At 31.5% G+C, this 18,843-nt stretch overlaps 2 protein-coding genes across 3 annotated transcripts; one reads left to right on the forward strand and one right to left on the reverse strand.

Annotated features, from left to right (window-relative positions):
* Positions 1-4,849: 4,849 nt before the first annotated feature.
* On the forward strand, positions 4,850-7,485 carry LOC145751948 (uncharacterized). Its single transcript, XM_082568110.1, has 2 exons — positions 4,850-5,009; positions 5,409-7,485. The coding sequence occupies exons 1-2, from the start codon at positions 4,874-4,876 to the stop codon at positions 6,599-6,601; spliced, it is 1,329 nt and encodes a 442-aa protein (XP_082424236.1). The 5' UTR covers positions 4,850-4,873; the 3' UTR covers positions 6,602-7,485.
* On the reverse strand, positions 7,427-17,083 carry LOC145751947 (beta-hexosaminidase-like). 2 transcript variants are annotated; one of them, XM_082568108.1, is made up of 20 exons: positions 16,844-17,083; positions 15,651-15,793; positions 14,883-15,033; positions 14,056-14,287; positions 13,407-13,564; positions 13,094-13,226; positions 12,664-12,769; positions 12,482-12,568; positions 12,049-12,158; positions 11,905-11,975; positions 11,525-11,654; positions 11,315-11,455; positions 11,088-11,246; positions 10,915-11,016; positions 10,720-10,849; positions 10,466-10,640; positions 9,848-10,014; positions 9,351-9,452; positions 9,014-9,162; positions 7,427-8,055 (listed from the first exon to the last, which is right to left on the reverse strand). In XM_082568108.1, the coding sequence occupies exons 1-20, from the start codon at positions 17,049-17,051 to the stop codon at positions 7,872-7,874; spliced, it is 2,838 nt and encodes a 945-aa protein (XP_082424234.1). In that variant the 5' UTR covers positions 17,052-17,083; the 3' UTR covers positions 7,427-7,871. The 2 variants fall into 2 exon arrangements, with proteins under 2 accessions (XP_082424234.1, XP_082424235.1); XM_082568109.1 differs by lacking the exon at positions 9,351-9,452 and having other exon boundaries at positions 7,429-8,055.
* Positions 17,084-18,843: the final 1,760 nt, after the last annotated feature.

The raw sequence follows: 18,843 nt of genomic DNA on the forward strand, positions 1-18,843 counted from the left end.
TAATTGACATGTAAATGATAAATTAACTGACAAGGCACCCAAATGCGCATGTGCTTAATTTAGACCAAATGCGTTTTGTCAGGTGTTTTTGTTATCCAAAAAGATGACAAAATTCAACAGGTGTCTTCTGTAAGCCTGGCACGAACTGCTGTTTAAATACTAACCTACAATAATTTTCTTTATATATAAACAAAATATAAGCATTAGCCAAAAAGGGCAAAAAATACAAAACTGAAAACAGCAAATAGCAAATATTTATTTTTTTGTAAGTGAGCAGTTAAATTAGAAACAGAATATATATAACTAAACATTTTTTTTCAATTAGGGTAATATTGTTAATGGAATACACTATAGTGTTTTATGTAAATTTATTTTATGTAAATTAGGCTAAAAATTAGCTGAAAAATTTCTTATTTAAAATAAATGGCGTAAAGCTCGCGTTTGGGAATTTTCTAACTGCCTTAACTGTATTTTGATTCCCTAAAATCTCAGACACGGCATGGCAATATACCATTCTCTTATCAAAACCCGTCGTAGAACGGCATTTGATTACTGGTATTGATTTCGGGGCAGGCTTTTTAGTTGACGGATCTCAGGCAATCAAATACGGCTTGGAAATCTAATAACTATCAGTCGTTATCCAGTTGTTTAGATATGCGCAGATAACCCTTTGAATAAACAGTAGGCCATAAATATACGCCTCTTGTTGCTGTATAAGTTGATTAGAGGAGAAAATACGTGGTTATTTTTCTCGAAAACTGTAATTTCCCGTTCTTTTGTTTTATTCATTGCATATATGGGAAAAATGCGATACGAGGGTATTAAATTACTGTATTTAAAACGAGCGTCCGAATTTGCGGGATGGATTATGACGTCACAGCCGATGCGGTTATTGCGTCACGCTCGTTAAAATTATCGCCCTTTTGCGAAAACGCCCGCCTTACTTTAAAACAAAAAACCTTTGATTTAGGTGCTTGTTTTAGTCCGTGTAAAGAGTATTTATTATACACAGTTTGCGAGCTGAAATAACATTTCGTCGTCGGAGTTTTTAATCAGGGCGCTGACTCGGTTTTAATAACGCGAGCTGTTGAGAACGAAAGCCTGTTATTTCGCTCATTATAACTAGTCGGAATTATCGCTTGCTTTCACACGGTCATATCTCGTTGGTTGATGTGAATTTAATACAGCAGTTACTTAGTTATAAGAAAAGTTGAATGTTTATCTTTGTGCTTGATGTGTTGTATAAAAATAGCCATAATTTACTTTCAGTTTATTACTTTTTGAACTACAGCCTAGCCAGTATTGTTTACATTTTATTGAAAAGTTGTTTTAAAAATAATATAAGCAATTTTAAACTGTGAGTAATACTGTTTTATTTAGAATTTTACCTTGAATTTATAAGCCAGTACTTAAAGGTTAGCATGACTTTACAGGATATATTTTTGTTTGGTAACGTAGCGTAGATGCGCTTTAGCGGTAAACTACCTAATGAAATTGGCCAAAAATATGCCTATCTGTATACCTTTTAGCATTAGCCGAATTCCTTGTCATTTTGTATGACTGTTCAGTTTTAGGAAAATAAATACGACTGTCTTTAATTCAAAGGTTTAAATAGAAAGGTTACAGTCAGTACTTAAACTTTAGAAAGGTCATGGTAGGAGGAAGTAATATAGGAAAACGAGGTTACCTTTATTAGCGCATAGGAGGTTTTTGTCTTTAACCATTTGATGCTACAATACACATACAGTAAGTTTAAAGCCTTTAATTAATTGGCCGTGGACTTTTTTTTGGTTTATTTCCCGTAGGATATAGAAAATACCTTAAGGAAGTCGACACTTAATTTGCCCATGGTACTTTTTGGTCCGCCGACGAGATACGATTTCCTCTAAATATTTATATCAATTTCAAAGACTTAATTCTGCCATAAGAATGATGAGGTTTAAATGAAATTTTAGAAGGTTTTATATATACAAATTTATTACAAGACGATTTTATACAAATACAATCTAAAATATGACCTAAATTGTTATAAAGAAACGTTTAGTTAATTGCCAGTTCATTTAAAGAAATGGGATTTAGAAAATGTGATTTAATTAATTTAAAAGGAATTCCAAGGCCGAAATCGGCTTAATTTTTATCACTTTAATGAATTAAAGTTGAATTTAGTTAAACAAACTTAAATTTTTTTAAGTGTGGCACGATTAGAGGTTTAAAGCTTTGAAATAAAACCTAGGTTCAAGTTTAAATCAAAAATAAACAAACTAGTAGTACAAACAAACTTAGCCAGTCTCAAATCAACAACGTTAAATCCACCAGGACATTCCTTTTGACAGTTAGGCCCGTATTAAATTGGTGAAACAACATACAAAGTCGAAAAACGATGCCACGACCAATCTTTATCTGATTATTTGAGCCAGACATAATTTAACTCGACAAAATTGCTGGTAAAGTGACGATGGAACATAAGCTACTTAGATAAAAAGAAATAACTGTCCGCACGTTTATAACCTGCTGTGCCAGCCTTGCCAATTTCAAACTAGCTGTTTCATTTGCGGGATATTGAACTGCAACAATTGCTGAGTTCAATTAAGTGAGAAATGACCCGCCAATTTATATGCCCATGAAGCTAAGTCAAACCGTTACTTGGTATGTAAATCGCAGGATGTAATAGAAAAGGAATGTCCTGTCAGTTTGTCGGGTTTAGTTTTGCTTTTAAACAGGGGTCATTACGTAAGTATGTACTTATCTTTAAGGCTAGGCTGTAAGAAAAATATAAAAAGAAGGGTTTTACTTCGATATTTAATAATTTATGCGATATTTGTTGATAGTTTTTAGGGCAAAACCGTAAAAAACTTGAAGTCTGCCTTAGAAAGAAAATGCTTTATAAGACAGAAAAGTAAGTTGGAATATAGCATACAAGTATATTTAGTTGTTACCTTTATATAGTATTGTTAGCATTGTTAACTAACTGTGTAGCTTACACCGGACTTCTAATATTATAAAATTAAAGCTGTAAGGCATCTAATATTATAAAATTAAAGCTGTAAGGTTACAGATGTTTTGCCAAAAAAGAAGGATGTTTTTTTTTATTAGTCATATTTTGCATTTAATAATGGTAGCACAGGTTAAATGGATTTGTTCAATTTAGAGTAGGGCAGAGTACTTAAACCAAAAGTTTAAGCTGTAAAAACAATAAAAAAACTGGTTGACAGCCAACTCTGTTAGTCCAGCAGGCAACAGTGTGGCTCCAAAGGCTGTGTTGACACACATCACACAGGCGCATATGGCGATGACACATAATGCCCATGACGTTCGATCACAATCCGACTATTGTGACGTCATCAAAGCGGCGCGGGGTTCGCAGAAGGTCAGTCGAGCGTTTTATTACAAGAGGAAAAAAGTCGCACGGGAACTGGTTCAGTTTTTTTACTTGGCCGATTTTGACGAAGCGTTATCGCGAAATGTTTATTACACATCGCGTTTTAACTATAGATTTTCAAACCTAATCTCTAAACATCTATATTTAAAACACAAATTATCGTTCAATGATTAAAACCGAATTAGCAAACACCCATTTAGGTTTTAATTAAAAAGTTGTGCCAGTTTTTAGCTTTGTAAGGCCCACTTTTTTAGACTGCTTTTAAAAGATATTTGGGTCAATGCATCGATAATACAAAAGCAAATGTAATTTAAAAAGCCTGTAAGGTTTTTTTCGGCGGACAAATTAAAATTCGAACGGCCATCATCAATATTTCAGCCGAAAGCCAACCCGACCTTGTTCCGTTGTTCCATGACGTCATCAGACAACGACGAATGACGTCATTAGGCCACAAAAGCACGGTGTGTTCCAGTGGGCCAAAATTTACCTAAAACCATTCAAAAACAAAAAGTTTTGTCAAAAACCTCAATTAAGCAATCGCGTAATGGTATTTAAGGTCACATGACCTTGATAAACCCGTGTTATTGGTCGTGTGACGTCACGACAGCCTCAGACTACTGGTTATCGAACGGCAGCCCAATCAGCCATTCGTTCGATAACCATTACCCTTCTGTTGTCGAGAAATTCTCTCTTTAGAAAGGACACAGAGTGTTAGATTGAAGCCATCACTGTTGTTCCAGTTTTATGTGATAGGCGTTGTTAGATTTGAATCTTTAAATTGAACCAGTTTTTATACGATTTCAGAAAATTTTGAGCTATATAAGTACGTTTTAAATGTAAATGTACCATTTCGCGGTAATCTTTGTTATTTTTGAGGTAGCATCTATTAATGTAATGCGAAAATGATTTAAATCATGGGCCTTGGTTGTATAATATAAAACGATGCTTGGTTATATATAGATTTCAATAGGTCTGATTCAACAGAGTAATGAACGCCTTCCATTGAGCATTAACAATTCAATAAAAGAACAGGCCAGGCCATACAGGCGGCATCGTAAAAGGCCTTCGTGACTAAAACTGTCCCATATTCAATCTAAAAAACCAATTGGATTAGCCGCGCTTTTAAAGGCTTTCAAAGCAGTCCAATTTCAGTAATTGCAGGCTATTATTTGTGGCTTGAAATAAATCGGCATTGGAATTGTTCAATCCCACAGCTAAAAAGCGGGGAGTAATGTTAATTCAGATTAGATAAGCCTATTTAAACCAGTAATGGGAGTTGTTGCAGAAAGTTTGAAATTAATATGTAGAATATACGTCTACTAAGCTATAAAACTGTTATATTTATGCAGTACTTGAATGTAAAAAAGGTTAGACACCTATGTATTACTATAGACAATATACAAAATGCTTTTGTCATTGTAGTTTCAGTATAAAACTTATTTTAACGATTTTTTCTATGTTTACAGCGTTTAATAAGTTAATAATATATTTGTAATGGCTGTTGACCATAATGAAAACTGTATGTGGAATAAAAATGACGACCTTACGCTGCATAAAATGCGCGATTTTGTTATTAAAAACATGACAGAACAACCTTTGAATGTAATGATACCACGAAGAAATATAAAAGGTAGGTTAACATGTAAAAACTGTATTTAAATAGCTACATTTAAAAGTGTATATATAATAAACAGAAGGTACAGCAATTGGTATGCTACTTTAAACCAGCACTTCTTTGGGACCTCAAGGGTTGAATGCTATTTTATTAATTATAAATTTAGTTATAAAACAATTTAATTGTTTAAAAAGATAGGGGTAAAGTTAAAACAAAATTAAACCTTTTATGTTATCTTAAACTTTTTCTTTTGTTTGTAATTATTTTTGTTATCTAAGAACGCCCTTACAATTAAAAAGTGATTCATATTTATTTACACAATCAATTTTTAATGACCAGCTATTATAAATACTGTTTCAAAACCAATTTAAAGACAAAAAAAAACAAAGATTAATTTTTTTTCTTATTTTTTAGTTCCACATATTAAATCGAAAAAAGTGCAGCAACTCCAAGCTAGACCACGTGACCCTAACGCGAGCCCCCATTTATTGATGATAGCGCCACCTAACGACTTCAGATATCGGACGTTACACGCTAGTCAGTCCTTACCCAACGGATACAACGCCAGCAACAAAAAGCAGTACCACAACCAAAGCCAACAGCCAACAACGTCAACGCATTACCAAAGTACCCCAAGTTTAAATCAGTCCACTAGGACGCCTCAAAATGGCGTGGACCCTACTCGGGGCTGGTTCAACTCCGGGCAGACTATACTCCCCCAGCAAATGCCTGGATCGGATTATTTTCAACAAATTTCGACCATAGCTGCGATGGCTTGGTCCGACTGCTCGCAGGCTACTGAAAAGTTACGGAGAATCTACGAGCAGACTAGTTTCCTAGGTCGCGATTCGTTATCGGTTTTAAACCCCTACGCCCCCCAATACACTTCAAATCAATTCCTACCTAATGACGTCATCGACCATGCGCGCAGAACGCAGGAAATAACGTCACAGCGACGAAAAGTCAAATCGAATCTCGACACGGAGCGGTACAACTTTGATATTTCACAGTCCGCTTACTGCGCATGCGCGGTTTGCGAAATGGCAAAGCGGACTAAGTCGACGATGATGACGTCACAGACTAATTCGCAACACAACCCGAATAAGCGACAAATACAAGCGACGGGTCACGTGAGCAGGGCGCCGACCAATCACATAACCACAAGATCAAAGCGGACTAGGTCGCCAGAAATTTCGTATCAGAATCAACCCCCTAAAAAACTTGTAAAACAGGAAGCATATTCGCTGGTAAACGCACAGTTGCAGCGCCACCAAGCGGCCAAATTCATGCCCGCGACCGAGGATAGTTTATCCTCATATTTAACCGCTGGTTGCCTCCCGCTCAAAACCAACGAAAACTTGAACTATTTTAACCCCAATCTTTTACTGCCTGCGTCTCTCCAACTGCCTACGTCATCAAACAACATGACGTCATCGAACGAATTCAGCATGACGTCATCGAACCCTCACGATCTGGTGATGACGCCGTCGTTCGAGAATTCGCAGTTTTTCAACGCGCACATGAACGCGTCGAATCCGTTAGGTGGCGCAATATTTAACGGATTTTCTAACTTTCTGCCGCCCCAAATCTTAAATGCACTTGAATAGTTTTTATTTATTAAAAAAATGTCGATAAAATTGAAGTTATATTTGTTAGTATAGTAGCCTGCATCTATTAAACGCCCTTACGTTTTTCTTATATGCTAATATGGGTCAATTACGGTTTAGCATAAGTTTTCAAACTAGTAAATTATTGTTTAGTAACTTTTTTTTAAATTTAGATATAGCGGTAAATTAACTTATTTGTGCAATTTAGTATTGGCATTCTAGTAAAGCAGTATATATTATCCATAAAATGCTATTTTCAAGTAGTTTTTAAACAGTAGAAATAACTGAATGGTGCAAGTTATGTAAGAAAAACGCGCTGTTATAGTTTAAAATTTAACTGTGTTTTTGCGTACTAGTATTTTTATTTGTTCCAATTTTAGTCGTCAGTAAAAAATAACTTTTTGATTTCTATACACACATATTTTCCTATATTATGTTACATATTTTTATTAAAAACAACATACTGAATATAGTAATAATACATTATCGGAAATTTTTTGATGACATTTATGATATTTTTTACTTTTAAAAACGCCATATTTAAAATTGTGCTGCTAAAGTCATAAAAATGTTTGCAAACAATTCACTGTGAAAGTTTAAACTACAATATTCGCTTTACCTGATTGCTATATCGTTACGACCATACGTTTTAAACCGTTATCAAAATTTACATATTTACATTACGAAATAATGTACGATTTATTTTCAATTTTCTATACCAGTAGTTTATTTATTTTGCAATTTAGACACCGTGAAGCTACGGCCTGTAGGCCAAGTCTTACATACTTTTGCATATTTTTGTTTATTTTCCTCTCTTTCTTATCGTTTTTTTTTCTCGATAACATTTATTTTTTCCTCGCACCAAATTACAGTGTTACTTCATTGTGAAAACAAATTGTAATTTATGACGTACATAGAACAGGAAAACATAACAGCTAGATTAAATATTAATTTGGTGTAGTTGATAAAAAAAAGTAAAAATCTATTCAAACCTATTTATTCAACAACCTATGCCTAATTGCATATTTTAACAATTTTATTTGATAATGCATCTTACAGTTTTGTATAACGGAACATTTATAATTTAAACTTATTACATTTGAAGCACAAATAAAATAAAACTAGGTACGATTAAACAACCAATATAAGAAAAATAAGTCAAGGTTAAACATAATAAAACGTATTTAAAATACAAATAACAACTTAAAAAAAAATTAAAAATAAAATAGCTACCAAAAACCTGAAAAAAAATTGACAACTCTGAAAAAAATTATTTGACAACCCTGCTCTTTCTGTCGCCATCCCACGCGAAAAACTCGTGGCCGAATTTCAAGTCTTTGATTGGTTGTCCAATCTTACAATCCAGCCAATCAGAGTTTGAGTTCACTGTCCGATGTTTAAATTTAAATCCAGGATATGTTGATGTTAGTAGAAGACCATTTTTTCCATCAAATCTGAGTTTAATTCATATTTTTTTACTAATTTCTGATTTAATAAACCCTTTATAAATTTGTTTTAAATAGAGTTTAATTAAAACAGTGATTTTGAATTTTCAAGATCTGCTTTGAAATAAGAAGTATTTAACACATATTTTTTTCTAGGCTAGATTTTTACTACTGCCATTTTTCGATAGAACTAACTGCTCTTATGTTTGGCAAACCTAAAAAATTTTACTGAAAGATAAACATATTAAACTTATTAATTTACTGAATCAATATATTTTTTTATATCACCTTAAGGTGATGGGTTTTATATTTTTATGGAAAAAGCCTAGTGATGTTGTGACTTGTTTAGGCTGTTTGTAAAGACAGCTTAATAGCAAATAGTGTTGCTCAAACTCAAAACCTTATGGTTTGTAATTCTTTGAGCTATTTAGAAACCAGCTTAAGAGGGAATACTGTGGCATTTTTTTGTATATATCTTTATCCTCAATCGAATGTGCAACTTAAAGTAACATCAGTTACTCCGACCCAGTCTCGAGTTGCCTGTGGCAGTTTGGATATTATACAGATTGTAATTGCCTGGTAATTATACTGCTGATTAAGTGCTGGCTCAGCAGGAGTTTATACCGTTTATAGCGCCTTACTCAAGGGCGCAACAGCAAGAGTTCAGTTGGGATTGAACCCATGACCTCATGTGTGGTGTAGCAAGTGTTCTTACCACTACACCACGCTGCTGGCATTGATAGGGCTTAAACCCAAAACCCTTTGATTTTTCATTCAATACCATGACTGGTAAACTTTTAACAAATACAGAAAACTACATAAATGTAGTTGTCAATATTAAAAAAAGGGCATTAAGTTGACATTTGAATTTCAAAAATGACATATATTGCTAATATTCCATTTTGCTATAATTTTAAATTTAAAGATACAAAATATTTTGTTTATTTTTAAAAACAATTTTATTTACCTAACGCCAGGCGGCGGCATTCTATAATTAATTCCCATTTCTTTAAGTCTTGGTAGCTCTTTATAGCCCATCATATTAGCAAAATTAATCCAGTCTTTTTGCTGTGCCTCTTTTATTTTACTTAGGTTTTCCATATCTTCCCAAGTAGCCTGTAAAATCGAAAATATTTTTCAAATTTTTTTTTAAGAAAATTTTTTATTATTACAACAAAAAAATATAAAATAAAATATAGAATGTTTTTAAACACCCATAGGAATACCCAGTTTTACTAAAACACCCTAAAATATTAATTTAAGCATGCTGACTATGTTAGTCATAAAAAATAAATAAAACTTGCAAAACTACGCCATGCTTTTTCAGCGAAGGCAAAAATTCTTGAAAATAAATGATTATGACTTTCTTTTACAGTATTCAGGTTTTCCGTTTGCTCCCAGTTAGCCTGTGGTTTTGCAAAATTTTTCATAATTTTTAAATTTTCAGGGATTTAAACAATTTGTAAATTTTTTCAGACAATTTTAAAGGGGAATATTTGATAACATTTAAAAAAAAAAAAATTAAAGCAACAAATTGAAATAAAAGAACTGTAACTATTCTTTAAAATTATTATAACATAAAACATAAAAAACAAAGAAATATATGTCCTTATTTGTATATATATACTTTAAATCTAACTCTACAATTCACTTAATACCTAATACTAGGTTATTACTATTTTAAAATCGCAAAAATTATTATATATTGTTCTTGTTACTTTTAAAGTGTGCTTCTATTAAGAGGACCATAAGGTACACATGATAAATAAAAAAATCTGTAAAAAAATGCACAACTTTTTACCTTATGCCACGCCCTTTCAGCAAATGCAATAATTCTTGGAAATAATTGACTGTGCGCCATTTTTACATCCCTTATAAGTTCGGACCATAATTCTGCTTGCATTCCTATTATATTTTCCGGTTTCTTCAACACTTCGCACCTTTCTTTCAGTTCTTTACGCTGCTCATCTGAAACATATTGAAGTTACCTTGATTTTAATATGCTTATAAATGGAATATTGATATTATATTGGTCTAACACGTAAGGTTTAGAGTTCAATTCCCACTGTTGATATGAAATTTTTTTGCTGCCTTAAAAACTACTGATCTTGGAGCGAAAAGGTCAATTTTACAACCTAAAAGTAAAGTATAAACTGTTACCCCAACCCAGTCTCGAGTTGCTGCTGATTTAAGGCTGGCATAAGCTGCTGATTAAGCTGCTGATTTAAGGCTGGCATAGCATTAATATTGTTTATAGTGCCTAACTTAATGGTGCTACAGCATAAGAGCAGCAGGGATCGAACCCAGAACCTTACGTAGTGTAGCAAATGTTCTGTTAACTACACCCTGCTGCCGGTCAAAATGCTTTAGCAATAAAATAAAAATCCTCAAAAATTTATTATTTAAGTAACCATCTTACCTGTTATGATATTGGAGTTGTAATCTTTATTCGCATTACTTACTACATCATCAGGTTTAAAGTTAAATACTTCTCGTTCATCTACTGATCTTGTTGCCCAAAATAACCCCAATTCTTCGGGGTCAGGCTCATGCGGGTGATCGAAATATAAGTGGGTTGCTTGTGCCATTATAACCTTAAAGATTTTTAAAAAAATTTAATTTTTGTGAAAAATTTTTCGAATAAAAATTTATAAAATACAATATTGAAAAAACCTTATAGCCGGCATTGGCAAGAATATGTGCCCTGTCTTCAGTATTTTTTAACCAGGTATTGCTCCAATCATAGGCTAGCACCTCAGCGTTATGTAATGCAGTTTTGTTGAATGGAACATCATTTGGTGACCTTAAGAAATAATATATAGTTGGCTAAAGCATTACGACATTTTAAACAAATAATTTAATTTTTACCTTCTGACTAAGCCGTCATCCCAAACACCAATTTTTAAGCCATGCTTTTTACCACAAATCTCTGCAACCTGCTGAAGGAAATACTCTTGCAGATCTTTGTAGCTGAAAGTAAAATTCAAGAGAATATAGAAAAAAATGGTTTTAATTATTTTTTAAATTTTTTAGAAACTTACGTGTGTGGAAATTCATCTGAGCTGTCAATCAATTTATTGCAGACTGGCGACTCCTCCCAAGAATGTGGAGCAACTTCATCTCCTCCTACATGGAAAGTCTGGAGAGGTTGGATGCCAGTGTGTAGTTCAATCAGTTGTGAGACAACATGGTCAACAAACCTAAAAAAAAATTTTAATTTTAAAAAAAATTTAATTTTTTTTTAATTTTTTTTAAATAAAAAACTTACTTTAGTGTAGATTTCATACATGGGTTCATCCCATTATTTCGATAATGTTGAACTGAAATCGCCTCCGATTTATCATTTAAATCATGTAATAAAAATTCCTCTGCTTTTTCTATATTACCTTCCTTCATATACCTTTCATACCTTTAAAATAATTAAAAAATATTTTTTTTAATTTAAAAAAAAAAAATAATTTGTGTCAAAATTTTTTACCTAATTTTCATTGACTTAATTGCTGCATGTGAATGCCCAGGAATGTCAACTTCTGGTATTATTTCCATATGATAATCTGCAGCAACTTGGAGAATTTGTTTGTAATCGGAAACGCTGTAAAATCCACTTCCTGAAAATTTAAAATTTTTTTAAATAAAATAATAAGAGGTTTTTTTAAGGGATATTTTTTTTTATATTTTATCGGGTAAGGGTGTGCTGTTATGACGTGTTTGAAAAACGCCGGGCTCAAGGGCGAATAGTGTGGCTCGAACCCAAAACCTTTCTGCTCGTAGTCTGCTGTCATAACCGCTTAACCAAACTACCGGACTCAAAATCAAAAAAAATTAATTTACACATAAATATATAAATTATATACTGACCACTAGTGTCAGAAAATGGGCCAGAACCAAGTGCAGGAAACAAACATTCATTTTCATTTTCTGTATGTTTTCTGAAAAAATATAAAACTATTTTTAAAATGGTAAGTTAATCAGTTATTCTCAAATTAAAATGAATAATTTAACCTGTTAGCGCCAACTTGAGTTAGCTCTGGTAAACCCGGTATTTCAATTCTCCATCCTTCATCATCAGTTAGATGTAGATGTAACTTGTTTAACTTATACATTGCCAATGCCTGCAAAATATTAAATTATCTGATAAAAAATTACACAAATGTCTCAAAAAATGTTTTTTTTTTAAACCTATCATTTAAATATTTGCCTTATAATTATTTATCAGCAATGTGGGAAGGTCGATTTTTCGTCTTTAACATGGAGTAACATTTTTAACCCAAACTTAGTTTCAAGTTGACTTTGGCAATATAACCGACAGTGTGGTGTAGTGGTCAGAACACTTGGCTACAACACTATAGGGGGTCCTGGGTTTGATCCCCACTGACCTTAAGCTGCTAATACGACTTACTCAAATATATATGTTTATATAAAAACTTATTGTTACCTTTATAATTTTAATCATTTCATCAGTTTTAATAAAATTCCTGGAGACATCAATATGTAGCCCTCTATATTCATATCTAGGCGAATCCTGGTAATTTCAACATAAATTTAAATTAAAAATTTTTTGAAACTCAATTGAAAAAATATTTTAAATCAAAAATGAAATAGAAATTGTAATATTACCTTAATATGAACTACTGGTAGAAACCCTTTATTATTTTGATGAAGTGAAAGTAGAGATTGTATTGCATAGAACACACCAGCTGTTGTGCTAGCTGTTATTGTAAGTCTAAAAATCAAGAAATTCAATATCTTACAACTTTTGTTTTCCTCGATGTGGAAAAGTCAACTTCATGACCCAAAGATAGAGTAACACCAGTTACCCTGACCCAGTCTCGAGTTGTCTTTGGCAGTTTAGGATATAATAGATTTATATTTGCCCAATAATTAAGTAGCTGATTAAATGCTGGCTCAGCAGGAGTTTAAACCAGTTATATCGCCTTACTTAAGGGCGCTACAGCATAAAAGCAGTGGCGATCGAAGTCAAAGCCTGTCATCTTTATTACAACCTAAATAGCTAAATTACTTATTTCTTTGGTAAATATTTTTATACTTTTTATTGTCAATCATTATTTCATAAGCTTCGTCAGGATTCGGAACTTCAGTTATTTTAGCTTTCATGAAATGAATTTGCTTCATTTCGGGACACCTTTCCTTTTCTTGGATAATTTTCATTCCAAATAACTCTGTAAAACAAAAGTGACCCAGTCTTGAGTTGCCTTAGTCAGTTTTGGATATTATAGATTAAAATTGCCCAATTTTAGGCTGCTGATTAAACGTTGGCTCAGCAAGAGTAAGTGTTCTAACTACTACATTATGCTGCTGGTTATAGTGCACTAAAATAAAAACTAATAAATTTAACAAACTTGAAAATAGATCAATTTCTTTTTTGAAGTCTGCAGGTTGATTACAGATGAACCAAGTTCCAGTTTTGAATTCCACCTCTCTTCCCTCATATAACTTGTACTTCAAAGGTGTGGGGATTACACCTACCGGGGATTTCCCAAGATCATTTACATAAAATCTAAAATAAAACAAATAGATTTTTATACTTAAAAAATAGTGGGCTACTGTGAATGACATTTTTTTTGTTTTTAAGTATGTCATATTAAAATTTTATTTAATTAAACTATTTTTTTTGTCAAATTTCTTACATTCAATTTTATATTTAATAAACTTTACTTTTTTTAAGTTTACACTTTAATTAATTATTTTTTTTAAATAACTCTATATTCTCAATGTGCAAATGTTGACTTCACCACCTGAACATAGAGTAACATTTGTTACCCCGACCCAGTCCTGAGTTGCCCTTGGCAGTTTAGGATATTATAAATTATGATTGCCGGATAATTCAACTGCTGATTAAGTTTTGGCTCTGCAAAATTTCATGCCATTTTTAGCACCTAACTCAAGGGTGGATTGCATTAGAACAGTTAAAATTGAACCCAGGACCTCATGTAGTGAAGCCAAGTGTTCTGACCACCACACCATGCTGCCGGTAATTTTTATACCTACCTGTCATATCTTTCTTCCAATGTATATGGGTGGGCATTATCACCATACGACATTTTATATTTTTCTTTTGTATCAAAATTCTCAACAAAAGCAAGACTTTCATCATCGGTACAGGTAATAATCATAGGATTAGTAGATTTTGATTTTACATACCATCTAGGTAGTATATAGCACCTAGCAGCAGTTATATAGGAATCTAATGTAACTGTTATCGTCTCTTTGGGCTGAATACCTGAATTTTATTAACATTTTTTTATTATTTAAGTGCTTTTATTTATTGATTATAGCTCCTTTTAATAAATATATATTTTTGTTTATCCTCGATATGGGAAGGCCAACAACACAACCTAAACAAAAGGTAAAATTTTCCACCCCGACTTAGTTTTGAATTGCTTTTGTCAGTTTGAATATTTTTTTTTTTAGGTGGCCAAATACGGACTTGTTCTGCCGAATTGTTTTGAACTTTACAAAAGTTTATACAATTTATAGAGCCTAATTCAATAGCTCTTAGGCATAATAGCTTAGGGAAATACACCCAAAATCTTTTGTTGTAAAGTGATGAAATAAAACTATAAAAAAAAACAATAAATAGGAGGAAAAAAACAGACTATAAAATATATTATACTAAATATAAAAAAATCATACTAAATAAAAAATGAATCTTCAATTATACAAGGCTTTTCTGTGTTTACGAATAATAATTGCAAAATTAAAAAAATATTTAAATAATTAAAAATTAAAACTATATTTTTAGAACAAGTAAAATAAATATAGACATTGAATTTTACTTATTATCTTTACATTAAATTAATAAATATTTAACTAACCTTTAAATGGTTTTGTAGGTGATAATTTATATAAACTACCATCTTGTTGCTCTAAAAAGAAATCACATTTCGGCAACTTGTAGCTTTTGTCAGCTTTAATATGATCAAACTCCAATAAATGCAAGTCGGTGAAATAGATTGACCAATCGCCCTTAAAATACACAAAAACATTATTTTTTTATATTTATTTATTCTCAATTTGGAAAGGCAAACTTCATGGCATAAACATATAGAGTAACATCAGTTATCCCGACCCAATCTCAAGTTGCCTTTGTCAGTTTGAGATATTATTGATCAAATTACATGTATAAATATTCTGGTAAATGTTTTTATGTTTGAGAGAAGTAAGAACCATTAACATCTTACTTAACAAAGCTAAAAACAGATATTCTTGTAGTAAAGCCAAGTGTTTTAACCACTACAGCAGTTGCTATACTACAAAAAATTGGATTTAAAAAAATAAGCAAGTGCAGTTTAACATAAACTTGCCAATGGATTGGTAACAAGAAAATATTACTAAATAATTAAATAATTATAGACAATAAACCAATGCACCTGTAATTTTAACTTATTTTTTAGCAATTTAAGCCTTTCGAATGCTCAAATTTGAAAAAAAAAAAAATTTTGACAGAATAATTTTTTCTTAAAACATGAAATATAAACTAGTAAATACTATCGTAACATGATAGCAATTAGCACCAAAAATTTTATGAACCGACAAAATAATATACTGTAAATAATTAAATACATAAAATTTTTTTGACTTACGTTTTCTATAGGTTTTGAACCAGTATTAGTAAAGAAAATCTGATGGGTTTTGTTGGCATCTAAATTGCTTAAAACCCGATAACGAACAATTAAATTTGTGGCCATGTAATCTATATCAGCTTGACTCGTTTCCATCTTTATTTCTAAAATAAATTTGATGGCTAGTTAATTATAATGAATACTTCAAGATACTTTTTACTTTTATTTATCCTCAATGTTTGAAGGTCGACATCATGACCTAAGCAAAGAGTAACATTAGTTACCTAGACCCAGTCTCAAGTTGTATTTGGCAGTTTGGGATATTATAGATTATAATTGCCTGTTTATTATAAGCTGCTGATTAAGTATTGAATCATCAGGAGTTCATACCACTTATAGCGCTTTACTTAAGAGCACTACAGCAGGAGACCAGTGGGAATCAAACTCAGAACCAAATGTAGTAATGCCAAGTGTTTTGACCTATACAACATTGCGCGGGCATACATTTTTTGTATTTTCCTGGTTCTTAAAAATCTAGTCGCTATTTACTTAAATTTATATTGATAAAAGCCTGAACACTTTTAATATAAATACAAAAATTTTTGACAAAATAGTTTTTGAAAACACAATAATAATAGCTGGATCAAAAACAGCTTATAATGAAAAAATTTCATTGTTTAGCATATGGTTATATAGAAACAGGAAATAATATTAAAATTTCATTATTCAAAATTTTAACAAGGCATTTTTTAACAGTGTATATTAAACGAACAAAAAAAAGTAATATTTTACTTAAACATATTTGATTTTTAATTTACATTAGGTTTTAAATTTTAAACTGTAATTGTGGTTTTGTATTAGAACACTTAAATTTATTGCAAGGATTAATATGTTTCATTTCAACTGCTTTTATGTTGTAATGCCCTTAATTAAAGCGTTATAAATTGTATGAACTTTTGCTAAGCCAAAAACCACAATTCAATTATCTAGCAATATGCTTAATAATATGAAAAAACTGACAAAGGCAACTCAAGGTTATGTTAGAATAATAAATTTTAATCTATGTTTAGGCCAAGTACATCTAAATAAGTCTTTTATTGTAATAATTTAAACTATTGCAATTGCACTTTAAATTAATTACAGTAAACCTTAATAATCTAATTAAACAATTAATTGACTACTATACCAGTTTTTACATTAACAAATTTATTTACCTATTTCCAATTCGTCTACGTTTTCAGTTTCAAAAATATCGTTTTTTTCGTAATTGTTAAATTTTGAGGATTGCGAAATTTCAAAACTCTTTGCTTGTTTAATTCTATTCTCCTGCAAATCAAACATAGACAGAAGGAGGTACACCAAAAACACGGCAAAAATTCCACAGAGCCAAATGCGGTAACGAAGAAAAAATTGCCTTTTCATTTAAATTTTAATTTTGGATTTGCAACGTGAAAATTTTTACTTATTTACAAATGACGTCACTAGTAATGTTTCCAATATATTTGTTCGTTAGAAATTTCTTTTAAAATCAACTGTCGGTTATTAAATTTAGTTAATAAATTGTTTTTGTACGTTTTTGTTAACTGCAAAAATGGTAGCATAAAATTCTTAAAAACTTTTACCTTAAAATTTTAATACTTTGGTAGTGCAATTTAGTAACAATTAGAAATTAAAGCTTAATTATATTAAACACTCCAAAAAATGTTTTAAATTAAAACCTAGTATAAAACATAGCTATTTCTTAAAAAAGAACGACATAGTAGGAATGTAAAAAGTAGTTAACGTAGCCTAAAACATAAATATATAAGCGCCTGATAAAATAACGTTAAAAACTTAAACACAGGTGGTGATAAAGAGCTTAAAGATTTTTGATATTTAAATAAGTTGGCACAGAATTTTTTCGATAAGCTGCAACAACTTTTTACCCCCAAATCTTTAAAATTAATGAGTAAATATCCCATAGTGATCATAAAAAAATCTAGTATCTAATTGTGTCTTAAAAACGCGTGTTAAATTAAACGAAAATCAATTTTAAAAGTGTTAAATAATTAAATAAACTATTTTATTCATGTAACAAAGCTCTTGTTGATACAAACCCGGTTTGATCGAAATGATATATTTTTCAAAATTGGTCGATAAATCGAATGATATCAGCCAACAAAATGAGGGCCTTTTGTCGCCTGTTGTAAAGGTTCTGACGTTAAAATATTCGACAAAACAGAAAACGCTTTTATGCTTGTGTTTGCTTACCGGCTTTTTTCCAAGGTAAGGCATAATGTTAAAACCAGTTATTAAAAACAAATTCAAAGTGGTAAAAATCAGGCCGAATTTTTTTTTAATTTTTCGGAATTTTTAGGAAGTCGAAAGTGAATTTGTTAAAGCTACTTCTACCGCTAAATAGTTGGAATTCAATCACCCCAATCGCCAACTACGCAGCCATATACAGTTTCAAGTTAAAAATAAGGCCTAGTCGATTACCTTAAATCCCTAAAATTTTTGCTTGATGTTGTAAACCATTAAGGGTGAACTGTTTAGGTCAATTACTTAGATTGTTAACAAGACTGATTGCCAACTAATGCTACGAACAAGCCATTCCATCTTACCTTTAAGGGTAATTACCCTTTTAACTTGATACTTGTCTCCTAAACAGCAGCTAGTTAGGACCAGAAGTTTGTTTAGGCACGGTATAGTTATGACGTCATAAAATACGAAGGCCTGACGTTGGGGGTGGAGAAAATACGTAAGTTTGTGCGTAAGTGCAACTGCTCGAAAAAGGTTCGGATCTCAGATATAGGTCAGAGTTTCTAATTAGCATAAAAAGGTATGCCCAACTTTTTTTAAACATTTTAACAAGAATTAGGCACACAATTTTTCTAAAATAATTTGAGAGACATTTTTTTATAAGCTGCTGCAAGAAAAAGTGACTTAAATTGATTTTTTCGAAAAGAGAAATAAATTCGCAATCTTTTATATGTGAAATTTCCACTTAAAATAAGTCAATCTGTAGCAGAGTGTATTACATTAAGACCTAATAAAAAGCTGTGTGTTTTTAGCATACATATTAAGCCTTATTGTAAACATAGCATGTGTGGTATGGTAATGCTCTTGAAAACCGCACCTCGCTAAAGTTCAGACCGCAGAATAGATTCGCTAACATAGTACGCGCTTGTAAATTGACATATAAATGTATAGAGATACGACCTAGCTTCGTGTA

This window comes from Corella eumyota, chromosome 5 (assembly GCF_963082875.1).
Source record: "Corella eumyota chromosome 5, kaCorEumy4.1, whole genome shotgun sequence".
Classification (NCBI taxonomy): Eukaryota; Metazoa; Chordata; class Ascidiacea; order Phlebobranchia; family Corellidae; genus Corella; species Corella eumyota.

Excerpts from the sequence above, each read along its gene's own strand:
- LOC145751948 (XM_082568110.1), top strand. The coding sequence starts at position 4,874 with ATGGCTGTTGACCATAATGAAAACTGTATGTGGAATAAAAATGACGAC. Across the intron at positions 5,010-5,408 it reads ACCACGAAGAAATATAAAAG|TTCCACATATTAAATCGAAA; the intron begins GTAGGTTAACAT and ends CTTATTTTTTAG.
- LOC145751947 (XM_082568108.1), bottom strand. The coding sequence starts at position 17,051 with ATGAAAAGGCAATTTTTTCTTCGTTACCGCATTTGGCTCTGTGGAATT. Across the intron at positions 11,655-11,904 it reads CCCATTTTCTGACACTAGTG|GAAGTGGATTTTACAGCGTT; the intron begins GTCAGTATATAA and ends TTAAATTTTCAG. Across the intron at positions 9,163-9,350 it reads AAAAAGCATGGCGTAGTTTT|GCTACTTGGGAAGATATGGA; the intron begins GCAAGTTTTATT and ends TCGATTTTACAG.